Source organism: Symphalangus syndactylus, chromosome 20 (genome assembly GCF_028878055.3).
Source record: "Symphalangus syndactylus isolate Jambi chromosome 20, NHGRI_mSymSyn1-v2.1_pri, whole genome shotgun sequence".
Classification (NCBI taxonomy): Eukaryota; Metazoa; Chordata; class Mammalia; order Primates; family Hylobatidae; genus Symphalangus; species Symphalangus syndactylus.
Window position 1 is genome coordinate 35,020,316 of NC_072442.2, and position 12,984 is coordinate 35,033,299.

The 12,984-nt window shown below is 39.7% G+C and overlaps 1 protein-coding gene and 1 pseudogene across 1 annotated transcript; both read right to left on the reverse strand.

Annotated features, from left to right (window-relative positions):
* Positions 1-4,783: 4,783 nt before the first annotated feature.
* Positions 4,784-7,390, reverse strand: LOC129470142 (C-terminal-binding protein 2-like; annotated as a pseudogene).
* Positions 7,391-8,813: 1,423 nt separating this feature from the next.
* On the reverse strand, positions 8,814-12,574 carry LOC134735158 (keratin, type I cytoskeletal 18-like). Its single transcript, XM_063628262.1, has 2 exons — positions 12,408-12,574; positions 8,814-9,372 (listed from the first exon to the last, which is right to left on the reverse strand). The coding sequence occupies exons 1-2, from the start codon at positions 12,529-12,531 to the stop codon at positions 9,044-9,046; spliced, it is 453 nt and encodes a 150-aa protein (XP_063484332.1). The 5' UTR covers positions 12,532-12,574; the 3' UTR covers positions 8,814-9,043.
* Positions 12,575-12,984: the final 410 nt, after the last annotated feature.

The window sequence follows — 12,984 nt, forward strand, 5'->3', positions numbered from 1 at the left end:
ATTTCACCATGTGTTTAATTATAAATCTATACTTCCTTTGTGTGAGAGAAAACCTTTTGTGAACAAAATTTACTTTTTGGAAGGCTTTATAACTCCATATTTTGTCTTTTAAAAATTGTAATTGCGGTAAAAACTCATAGTGTAAAATTTACCATCTTAATTCTTTTTAAGTGTATATTTCATTAGTGTTAAGTACATTCACATAGTTATGCAAAAGATCTGTAGAACTTCTATGTCTTGCAAAACTAAAATTAAATGCCTTTTAAGACAACTGCCCATTTTACCATCTCTTCAGCCCTTGACAAACACCATTCTAACTTTTTTTTCCTATGAGTTTGTCTACTTAAGATACCTGATTATGAATGGAATCATACACTGTCACTTTGTTCTTGGCTTATTTCGATTAACATGATATTCTCCAGAATTATCATATAATGTGTCTTTTTAAAGACTGAACAATATTCCACTTTGTGTATGTGCCACTTATTATTAATCTGTTCCTTGGTCAAGGGACATTTGGGTTGTTTCTGCCTTTTGGCTTGTGTTAATAATACTGCAATAAATTTGGTGTGCAAATATCTCTTCCAGATCATGCATTGTATATTTTAAGTACATAGCCAGAAGGGAGTTTGCTGGATTATATAATAATCTCATTTTAAATTTTTTGAAGAGCTTTCATACTATTTTAAAAATCGGTTTGAGGCAATAGATTATTGTGACTTTGCTTTGCATTTTTCTAGAAGAGTGATGTCCAGTATCCTTTTAAATGCCTAGTCATTTCTATGTCTTCTTTGGAGAAAGGTCATTTCAAACATTTACCATTCAAAATCAAGTTATTAACATTTTGTTGTTGTTGAATTTTAGGATTTTATATATTTTGGAAATTAACACCTACCAAATATGTGATTAGAAAATATTTTTACTCTTTTATGTTATATGTATGTATGTATGCACATATATAACCCTATACAAGATAGGGTCTTGATGTGTTTTCATGGCTAGTCTCAAACTTTTGGCCTCAAGTGATCGTTCTGCCTTGGCCTCCTAAAGTTCTAAAATTATAGGCATGAGCCAGCATGCCCAGCTTTCACCCACTTATTAGGTGACATTTGTATGCCACTAAATGTTTTCTTTGATGTGTAGAATACTTGAAGCTTAATGTAGTCCCTTTCTTTTTTGTTCTTTTCCTTGTTTCTTATGAATTTGATGTCATACTTAAGCAGTTTTAAGACTTATGTCATAAACTTTTACCCTATGTTTACTTCTAAGAATTTTATTAGTTTTTATGTTTAAGCATTAAATCCATTAAAAAACAACTTTTCTTTTTACATATTATACAAAGGAAGCATCCAACTTTATTTTTTCTCTGTAAACATTCAATTTTGAAAATTCTTTGTTAAAGAGAATCTTATTTTTCTATTGCATGGTCATGGAAAGCATATGGAAAATTATTTTATCACATATGAAAGGGTTTATTTCCAGGATATCTATTCTGTTTCATCATCTGTATATCTGTTTTTGTGGCAATACCATATTGTTTTTATTTTTGTAGCTTTGTATCATGATTTTAAATCAGAAAATGTAATAACTCTTTGTCCTTTTTAAAGGGTGTTTGGCTAGTCAGAGTTCCTAAACAACTTTTAGAATTATACACAGAAATTCTGCAAAAAAACATACCATTGGGATTTTGATGAAAATTACATTACATTTTTATATCATCATGAGTAGTACTGACAACTTTTTTTTTTTTTTTTGGAGATGGAGTTTTAGTGAGTCACTCAGGCTGAAGGGCAGTGGTGTGAGCTGTGCTCACTGCAAGCTCTGCTTCCCATGTTCAAGCAATTCTCCAGTCTCAGCCACCAGAGTAACTGGGATTACAGTCATGCACCATCACACATAGCTAACTTTTGTATTTTTAGTAGAGATAGGATTTTGCCATGTTGGCCAGGCTAGTCTCAAACTTCTGATCTCAAGTGATCCACCCACTTTGGCCTCCCAAAGTCCTGGGATTACAGGCATGAGTCACGTGCCGGCCCTGACATCTTAACAATATTAAATCACCTGACACTGGAGCAAGACTATATGTAAGATTTTGCTTAATTTCCTCTTCTTTACGTATTTGAAACATTTTCTTGCTTTTGATTTCTAGTTTCATTTACATTGTACGACTTCAGTTTTCTTAAATTTAATAAGACATGTATCCTAACAGAATGTACCATGTGTGATTGAGAATATTGCATATTTTGCTGCTTTCGATCGCAGAGTTCTGTAAATGCTGGTTAGGTCTATAATGTTCAGATTTTGCTTTCTTACTGATGTTACATCTAACTATTCTAGTCATTATTGAAAGTGGAGTCTTGAAGTCCGCAATTGTTGTGTTGCTATATATTTCTTGCTTCACTTCTGTCAATATTTGTTTTACATATTTGAAAGACGAGAATCAGTTGAACCTGGGAGGCAGAGGTTGAAATGAGCCAATCGTGAGATCATGCCACTGCCCTCCAGCCTGGGAGACAGAAACTCTATCTCCAAAAAAAAAAAATAAGAAATATATCAGTGTTATTTATAGTAATATAAAAATTAATTTAATTTTTATCAAAATCCCAATGGTATATTTTTGCAGATTTTTCATATTATATATATGATTTATAAATTATTTTTATAGATTTCTTGCAAGTTAATCCCTCTCACCATTACATAACACCAATCGGTATCTTTTTAAAATTTTTGACTTAAAATACATTTTGTTTAATATAATTATGACCATGCCCCTCCAATTGTAGCTACTCTTTGCATAAAATATATTTTCTTTATACTGCTAGTTTCAACTTATTTGAGTCCTTAGAGCTAAAGTGACTCTTGTAGAGAGTACATTGCTGGATCTTCTTTGTTCTTAATCCATTAAATCATTTTATTCATTTTCTTTAATGTATTTAAATTTTTATTTGAAGTAATTCCTGTAGTTAATGAAGTTACTATTATTATTTGTAATTGTCTTCTGTGTTTCTTGTAGATGTGTTATTTATCACTTTTTTCTCTTACTGCTTTATTTTTCTTCGTTGATTTTGTAGTGACATGATTCAATTCCTTTCTCATTTGCTTTTGCATACCATCTACAGGTTTTTTTTGTAATCATCTTGAGAAATAAGGACTTCATAAAACATCTTAAAGTTATGACAATATATAACGACTATATTTCTATAGAATGCAAAGCTGTACCTCTTTATACCCCTACTTTGTTATTAATATCACATGTTATCTTTTCTTATTATCTATGAACACATATTTATGCAGATTTATGCTTCGTTTTTGAAATTCCATAGCAATAACGTGAAAGTTTTGTGCACTGTCATTATGACAGTAGAGATTTCTACAGCTGTTTATGTATTTACCTTTAATAGAGAGGTTTCTATTTTCATATGCTTTTATGATGCTGTGCAGCATATATTGCCATTTTTGGATGTGATAGACTTTCTTTTACATTTCCTTTAGCACTGTTCCAGTGTTTAGTAACATACTCAACTTTTATTTGTTTTGGAAATGCTTAATTTTTTTTCTGAAGTGAAATTATTCCAGTTGAAAGTTTTTGTTTAGCAGTATTTCTTCTTGTTTAATTACCTTGTCATCTAGGGATTTCACAGCTACTTTTTAAAAATAACCTCTTTATTACTTTTCTCCTATATTGTTTTTCTAAGACTCTTTTTATAAATTCAGTGGTCCACTTGATGGTGCGCAGTAAGTCCCATTTTTCATTTTTTCTCTATTCTGTTTAAAAAATTTGTTTTCATGACTCAGTATTTATAAGTACAATGTCATCAACTGCCTAATTTTTTCTGCTTTACTAAATCTGCTTTTGTGACTGTTGATTAAATTTTTAATATACTTATTATATTCTTCAGTCACAATTTTTCTTGGTTTTTAAAAATCTTTTATTGATATCTCGTTTTCTTCATGCATCACTTCTTCTAATATTCTTTTGTTGTCTATGTTCTGTTTTGTTCATTAAGCAGTTTTTTCTAATTACATTTTAATGTAATGAGAATGTCCACCTTTACAATACACAAATACAGTAATGGTAACTCACACTAAAACAAAACATACTTCTGACAGCCATTATTTTTCTGTTTGGGACAATTTTAAAGTTTTCCTTTTGTCACAAAAACAGGAATGTACTTATACAAAGGCTCAAAATAGGCCATATTTTTAAATGAAAAGGCAATGATTCACAAAAGACTATGAATAGAACATGTAACTAATTGATACAAATCTAATAGGATTTGTTAAAATCAGCCACATCCAATACATCTGAATTGTTCTTGTATAAAATATCACGTGAAGAAAAGAAGACTTTATCAATATCTTAAAAAGTGGGTTTGTTCATAGTCTGACAAGTTACCATTAAAAGTGTTTCCTGTGACATAAGGAAATGCAATATTATTTTTCTTGAACCCTTTTAGCGCAAGACTTTCCACTCAATAAAATCGCAGAGGATCTGAAACAGAAAATATACTTCATTACTAACAGTTTGTGAAACTTAATACTTTTTTTTTGCATCATCAGCGGCTTTTACTGAACTTACAACCAACTTGCCTCTCAATATGCAGCTCAGATGTTAGAGACGCGTCTCTGTACAGGAGCCGGTACTGTCTTCAATCCTATGCGTGCAGGTGTCTATCACAGGCAAACAGTTTACTCCACATTTTCTAGTAATGTGATCTTCCTATTAGCAAAAAGTGGTAACCAGTCCCTGTAGACTGAAGGGACCCAAGTCACAGGATGGGAATTTCCTCTTCATGGTTTTTATTTTGATATTTGAACTGTTGATGCAACATCTAAGCAGGGTGTTCAGGACCTGCTGTGCCCAAGGGACTGATAAAGGGAAAAGTTCTATTTATTCTTCGTGATTTTATGCACAGATGAAAAACTTAACACACAATAATAGAAGTTGGTCGTTAATAAATCACACCCTAGTCTTTCAGAGCTTCCGTAAGCAGACGACGTCGTCAGTTTTCTAGCTCTTGTAGTTTTAACACTGCAACAACAATGATGCCTATGTCCAGAATCAGCTAAAAAGGCCGTCAGATTCTTTTTCTCTTAGATTATCTATTTTTCACTGTCTTTTGTTCCCAAGTATATCTGAATGATTACCTTCCGGCACTCTCTGCTATTGCTCATTGGGGTGCTCTCCATTGTCCCCGTGTTTTGTGGGCTGTTGTGAGAGGGCGCTTGGGAAGGATGTACCACTGTTGGGAGGTTGTCAGTCACTGGGATGTCTCCAGGGATGATGCCTTCCCTGGCTGCAGGAAGTCCTCCTGGAGCCACGCCCACCATGCCTGGCAGATATCTGTAGGCAGCACCATTGAGCTCAGGATTAATTGCTTGCTGGTCTGTTACTGACCAAAGCGCTGATGTGACAAAGAATTCCTTGTTCACACAGTTTCTTAAGCTTCCCGGGATGCGACTTATGATGGCTCGGCGGATCTCAGTGACAGCTGCCTCCCTCATCTCCAGTGACACCTGCTAGCTGTAGCAGGTAGTGAGAGGAGTGCAGATGAGATTCCAGGCATCTTTCAACAGACCCTGAGCAAAACTAAAGGGCTCCAACTCATTCACGTCAAGGGTTGCCCCTCATTCCCTGCCCTCCTTAAGGGCCTGTGCTCAGGCTTTCTCATCCAACAGGCCACCACGGGATGCATTCACAAGGAATGCTCCCTGCCTCACCTGCTTTATGGTAAAGTCATTGATAAGGTGGTGGTCTTATTCGTTGAGATTGCAATGCAAGGAGATGCAGTCGCTCTGATACAGCAAATCCTGCTGGGTGTAGACCCTACACACGCCCAGGGACCGCTCGATCCCATCCTGCAAAGGCCTTGGCTCGAACTGCAACCTCCTGCTGCGTGCGACCGAAGCCGATGAGGCCCAACGTCTCCCCAGGAATGCAGGCCGCTCCTGAGGCCACCTCGCCGATCTGCTCTACGCTCTGAACTCACGTGCCTTCCTGCAGTGCCTAGTACAGTCACCTGTTCCCCTGGTACAGATTGAGGATGTGGCAGGTGGTGGAGTTGGCTGTCTCTTCCACGGCTGCGGACGGGATGTTGCACACAGCAATTTCGAGCTCGTCAGCAGCCTTGATGGCCACAATGTCATAGCCACTGCCCACCTGCACGATCACTCTCAGGGCCTTGAATTTTCCAGGTCCTCCCTGGTGAGGGAGATGGTGTGGTACATCATGGCGCCCACGGCTTCGTTTAGGACTTTCTCTTGGATCTCCTGCATGGACTGAGCCTCACAGAAGGCCACGGTGGCCAGGTCCTTCAGAATGGGCATGTCCACAGTGCAGTCCCGTCCATCCAGCAGCGCCACTAAGGGGCGGGGGTTCAGGGGGCCTTTCATGATCTGGGGGTGAATTCCTTCACAGATTCTGTCCAATCGCTGTCTCTTGACTTAGCGCTTATCCACAGGGGCCATTCTTTAGGGAACTTTGCAACTCTCAGATCAAAAGGCAAACCAGTCCTCTAAGAACTTAGGGAAACTCGCAGGAGTCTGCACGCATGACGCCACTATGAACCCAATATAAATTTGTTCACAAACTCTATAGTTCACACGATGGGCTGTCCGTCTTTTTAAGGGAATACAGCTTCTTTGGTTCAAAACCATTTAAGGTGATGAAACCCGTTTGCTTGCAACTCAGCCACCATCGCGCAGTCAATCAACGAATCTTACCACGACCCCAGGCCGAAGCCGCCTCCATCCGCAGCGATCGCGGACTCCGGGCGCTCCAGACCTGGGGTCGTGGTGAGATTCTCCCTGGGATGCCCCTGTTCTAAAGCAAAGGAAATATCTTTGGAATGTAAAAAGAGAGAAAATAATAGTCATCACCCCAATAGGGAATAATGAACAAATAACAAAGATGAGAGGTGTAAAGGCCAAGGAGGAAACTTTAAAAATGTGATGTGGGAAGTTCTGCTTCACTGAAATCGGTTCTGGAAAATCCTAGATTTACTTCTTTTGCTGCCACAGATGGACATTTCCTACTCTATGCTTATTATGCTCGTAACTCTTCTAAGGCTCCTCCTGTCCCTCCACTAACATTCCAGGGCATTCACAGTGAGAACCAAAGTTCTCCTCTTCTTTCTGTTATTCCCGTGAAGGCCTTGTGGTCTGAGTGGTCTTTTCCATTGTTTTGGGGATCTGGGGAAATCTGCACATTTTGCGAGACTTCTATATTTAGCTATTTTGTAAAAATCTGTGCCTCATGTCAGAAGTTTGTGAGAGTAAAAGTGCAGACATTGGGGTTTGGTTCACATATGTCAGAAACACCAAGGACAAATGTTTCTGCTTCATAATTTTCAGTCCTATGATTTCAAATGTTATCCTGCAAAAAAATCGGAAAAACTTTTATCAGAGCCCAAAGCACCTCAGCACATACGATAAAGTTGAATCTGCTATTTCACTTTATTCTTTTTTTCATCTCTCGTAATGTACGTCAAAACGTTTTCTTTTCCTTAGTAGAAATGAAATTAAAAACGTGAACTCTCTATGCCAAGCACCTCACCTGTAGAATAGTTTATTGAATCTACTCACCTCAAAGAATTTTTGAAGACCTTAATGCCATAGAAAAACTTAGAAACCTGCCAAGAATAGAATAAATTCTTAATTGTTACATTATTTCTTACTGAGTTATTTTATTATTTAATCTTATATAAAGCTTAGTGGGACTGTGATCTGCACGTGTTCACTTTTTGATTTTTATGTATCCCAAATTAGCCTATAATTTTAGCTTCAGGGGTTTCAGAATAACATACTTGAATTTATGTGTTATATAAAAAGTGAATTTGATACTTAGTATGCACCTCACATTAACAAAATTTCAGTTTGTGTGTCTAAGTTTACTGCATAGAAAAAGTTATCATTAGTGTTTCCATTTACTTTCCTCAACATTATCTGAGTGATAGTATAATTTATTTCTAATTGCTTATTATATAGTAGTGTTTCATAGCATATTTTTCAATATTCATGTTGTTCCCATATTTAAAAATGTAAGGGTTTTCTTTACTTAAAAAAAGATAAATAAATTATAGGCCAACACGGTGGCTCATGCTTGTAATCCCAGTACTTTAAGAGGCCGAGGTGGGTGGATCACAATGTCAGGAGTTCAAGACCAGCCTGGCCAACATGGTGAAACTCCGTCTCCACTGAAACTACAAAAAAAAATCAGTAGGGCGTGGCAGCAGGTGCCTATAATCCCAGCTACTCAGGAGGCTAGGGCAGAGAATTGCTTGACCCTGGGAAGTGGAGGTTGCAGTGAGCCGAGGTCTCGCCACTACACTCCAGCCTGGGTAACAATGCGAGACTCCGTTCTCTAATATCATTGAAATCTTCATTAAAATTTTCTTCTAAATGTTCTTTATAGGAGATTATAATGCATTTGTTGTGCAATTTTGTTATTCTAACCATTTGCTAATAATTCAAAATCTGTTCTTTATGGGTGTTCAGTTATGGTTGAATAGTGAAGTTATCTAGAAAGAGTCTTCTTCAGTTGCATGATTTGTTTATTCAGTATTTCACAGGTTAATGTTTATTTAATTTTATTTTGTAATATTTTATATTCCTGTATTTTCCTGTTAGGATAGGCTGTCTTACATCATTTAATTGTGTTTTTAGTTTCTGCCCATACATTATAATGTTTTATGACTATATTTAACTGTGTACACTTTAAAAGAGCGTAGAAAAAAAGTCAAATATGAATCAACCATATGTCTATTGCCAACGTAATTCTCTGTTCGTTTGACTGTATAAACATTACTCATACTTTATTTACGACTTGTGTATTTGTTTAATTAGTTGGTGGCCAATTATTTTTTTAATCCTCTCTGGGTGAGTAGTTGTGGAAATTGCCCTAATTTCCACATCTATGTATTAATGAATCTATATTACATTTGCATGAGGAAAACACTTCTGTGATGCGAAGGTAATTTTTATTTTTGACCACAGAAGTTTTTATTGCCCTCCCGCTCCGCAAAGGGACCTTGCTTCTGCTGGCTTAGCACCTCAAAACGTCTGTGATGTTGGTCTCAGACACCACTTTGCCGTCCACTATCCTGTGGGTGTTGGTCTTTTGGATGCTTTGCAAGTATTTGCTGCTGTCCAGAATACCACCAAGATTGAAGTCCTCCCCGTCCTCTAGCAGGCGGCAGTAGGTGGCAATCTCTGTGAAATGGGACACAGAGATCCAGGAGCCCCAGACCCCGCGCCTGCATGGAAGCTCGCCGCGCTGCTGACCTGCTGAGCGCTTTAGCTGGGCGACTGGACAGATCCCAGGGACAGGTAGTAGTTGATGGAGAAAATGCGGAGCAAGTGGTGAAGCTCGCTCTCTACGGGGAGGAAAGCGAAAGGACAGGACTCAGGTTTTGCCGAGGTCCTGAAGATAATTATTGAAATGCATTATAACGGTATCTCACTTAGATATTATTATTGTTTACATTGTTATAAGAAACATAAAATTGACAATTATTTACAATCTTACAATAAATTACAATGACCATAATTATATAGTTTAGACTTGTTCAGCACATTGACATTATTCGACACATCCCCAGAACATTTTTATCTTACAAAACTGAAACTCAATATACCTGAAACAACTGCCTGTCTTCTCCTTTGTTCAGCCCTTTACAAATCCCATCTTATTCTCTGTTTCTAAGGGTGTTACTACTTTAGATATTTTATACATGTGGATACACACAGTATCTGTCTTGTAGCTGGCTTATTTTATTTAGCATAATGTCATCAAGATTTTATTTTTATTGTAGGTAAAATGTTTTCTGCTTTTCAAAAGCTGAGTAATATTCTATTGTTTTTATATTCCAAATTGTACTCATTCATTTGTTTGTTGAGGGAAGTATGGATTGCTTTAACCTATTGATTTTTGTAAGTAAAGCTACAATAAATATGTGAGAGCTTGCATTTTTTGCATTCTGTTTTATTAGTCTATTTGTCTATCTTTATGCCAGTAACAAACTATTTAGATTACTGTAGATTTGTAACAGGTTTTGGAAACAGGAATTGTAATGTTTCCAAAATTTTTCTCTTTTTGAAAATTGTAGAGTTATTTGTGGTTCCCTGAAATTCCAGATACTTTTGGGAGTCACATTTTCTGTTTCTGTTAAAAATAAAATTAAGAATTTTATAGGGATTGTATTAAATCTGTAGGTCACTTTGGGCATTATAGACATGTTCAAAATATTAAGTTTTCTAACTCTTGAACAAAAGCATGTTCAAGCGTAAATTGTTTAATTTTTACATATCTGTGAATTTTATGAATTTTCTTCTGTTATTGATTTCTAGTTTTAATCCTTTCTGGTCAGAAATTATAGTATGTAACATTCAATTTTTTATTATACTTTAAGTTCTAGGGTACATGTGCAGAACATGCAGGTTTGTTACATAAGTATACATGTGTCATGTTGGTTTGCTGCACCCATCAACTCATCATTTACATTAGGTATTTCTCCTAATGCTATTCCTTTCATAGTCCCTCACCCCTAAACAGGCCCCAATGTGAGATGTTCCCCGACCTGTGTCCATGTGTTCTCATTGTTCAACTCCAACCTATGAGTGAGAACATGCGGTGTTTTGTTTTCTGCCCTTGTGATAGTTTGCTGAGAATGATGGTTTCCAGCTTCATCCATGTCCCTGCAAAGGACAGGAACCCATCCTTTTTTATGGGTGCATAGTATTCCATGCTATATATGCTCCACAATTTCTTAATCCAGTCTATCATTGATGGACATTTTGGTTGGTTACAAGACTTTGCTACTGTGAATAGTGCCTCAATAAACATATGCGTGTGTGTGTTTTTATAGTAGCATGATTTGTAACCCTTTGGGTACATACCCAGTAATGGGATTGATGAGTCAAAAGGTATTTCTGGTTCTAGATCCCTGAGGAATCACCACACTGTCTTCCACAATGGTTGAACTAATTTACACTCCTACCCACAGTGTAAAAGTGTTCCTATTTTTCGACATCCTCTCCAGCATCTGTTGTTTCCTGAAATTTTAAGGATCGCCATTCTAACTGGCGTGAAATGGTATCTCATTGCAGATTTGATTTGCATTTCTCTGATGACCAATGATGATGAGCAATTTTTCATATGTCTGTTGGCTGCATAAATGTCTTCCTTTGAAAAGTGTCTGTTATATCCTTTGCCCACTTTTTGATGCGGTTGTTTATTTTTTTGTTGTAAATTTGTTTTAGCTATTTGTAGATTCTGGATATTAGCCGTTTGTCAGATGGGTAGATTGCAAAAATTCTCTCCCATTCTGTAGGTTGCCTGTTCAATCTGATAATAGTTTTGTTTGCACCCTCGTTTTGAACCAGGTACGCCAGGGTCCCGGGGCCATGTGCAGGGGCTGATGGGAAGGCACTTTCGTCCATGGGGGACACAGGCCTCGATTCTCGGCGGTGAGTTTTGTTTTTTTTTTTTCCAGCCACATGTGACTCACCTCCCCTCCCTCAAACCCAACCTTCCCCTCAGGGGCCTTCTGCCCGCTTTGGAGTACCCATAGCGGGACCGAGACGCTCCCTGGGTTCGAACCAGGGACGCCAGGGTCCCGGGGCCGTGCGCAGGGGCTGATGGAAGGCACTTTCGTCCGTGGGGAACCCAGGAACGCTTCTCGGCGGCGCGGTTTTTTTTTTTTCCTGACACAGGTGCTTCACCTCTTCTCCCTCAAACCTTACCTTCACCTCAGGGGCCTTCTGCCCACCTTGGGGTACCCCTAGCGGGCCCGAGAAGCTCCCTGGGTTTGAATCAGGGACGCCAGGTTCCCTGGGGCCCAGAGCAGGGGTTGAAGGGAAGGCACTTTCGTGCGTGGGGGACCCAGGAACGCTTCTCGGCGGCGAATTTGTTTTTTTTTTAATCCTGCCACAGGTGCTGCACCTTCCCTCCCTCAAACCCCACCTTCCCCTCAGGGGCCTTCTGCCCGCATGGGGGTAACCCTAGCGAGCCGAGAGGCTCCCTGGGTTCGAACCAGGGATGCCAGAGTCCCCGGGGTCATGCGCAGGGGCTGATGGGAAGGCACTTTCGTCCGAGAAGGACCCAGGAACGCTACTCGGAGGCGCGTTGTTTTTTTCTTTTTTTCCTGCCACAGCTGCCTCACCACCCCTCCCTCAAACCTTAACTTCCCCTCAGGGGTCTTCTGCCCGCTTTGTGGTACCCCTAGCGGGCCCGAGAGGGCCCTCGGTTGGAACCGGGGATCCATGGTAATCGAAGCCCAACGCAGGGACTGATGGGAAGGCACTTTTGTCCGTGGGGGATGCAGGCCCCGGTTCTCCGGGGAGCGTTTTTTGTGTTGTTCTTTTTTTTCCTGCCACAGGTGCCTCACCTCCCCTCCCTCAAACCTTACCTTCCCCGCAGGGGCCTTCTGCCCACTTGGAAGTACCCCTAGAGCGCCCGAGACGCTCCCTGTGTTCGAACCAGTGACGCCAGGGTCCCCGGGACCCAGAGCAGGGGCTGATGGGAAGGCACATTCGTCTGTGGGGGACCCAGTCTCGGCTTCTCGACGGCTCGGGTTTTTTTGTTTTCCTGCCACAGGTGCCTCCCCTCCTCTCCCTCAAACCTAACTTTCCCCTCAAGGGCCTTCTGCCAGCTTTGGAGTACCCCTAGAGGGCCCGAGATGCACCCTGGGTTCGAACCAGGGACGCCAGGTTCCTGGGGCCATGCACGGGGGCTGATGGGAAGGCACTTTCTTACGTGATGGACACAGGCCCCGCTTCTCGGCGGCGCTGTTTTTTTTTGTTGTTTTTTTTTCCTGCGGCAGATGCCTCCCCTAACCTCCCTCAAACCTAAGCTTCTCCTCAGGGGCCTTCTGCCTGCTTTGGGGTACCCCTATCGGGCCCGAGACGCACCCTGGGTTCAAACCAGGGATGCCAGGGTCCCGGGGCCATGCGCAGGGGCTGATGGGAAGGCACTTTCGTCCTTGG

What these genes read in the sequence shown, in the direction of transcription:
- LOC134735158 (XM_063628262.1), bottom strand. Translation starts at nt 12,531, where the DNA reads ATGTGCCTTCCCATCAGCCCCTGCTCTGGGTCCCGGGGACCCTGGCGT. An exon ending in AGAAGGCCCCTGCGGGGAAG is followed by an intron (nt 9,373 to 12,407) that starts GTAAGGTTTGAG and finishes CTCCCCGTAGAG; the next exon opens with AGCGAGCTTCACCACTTGCT.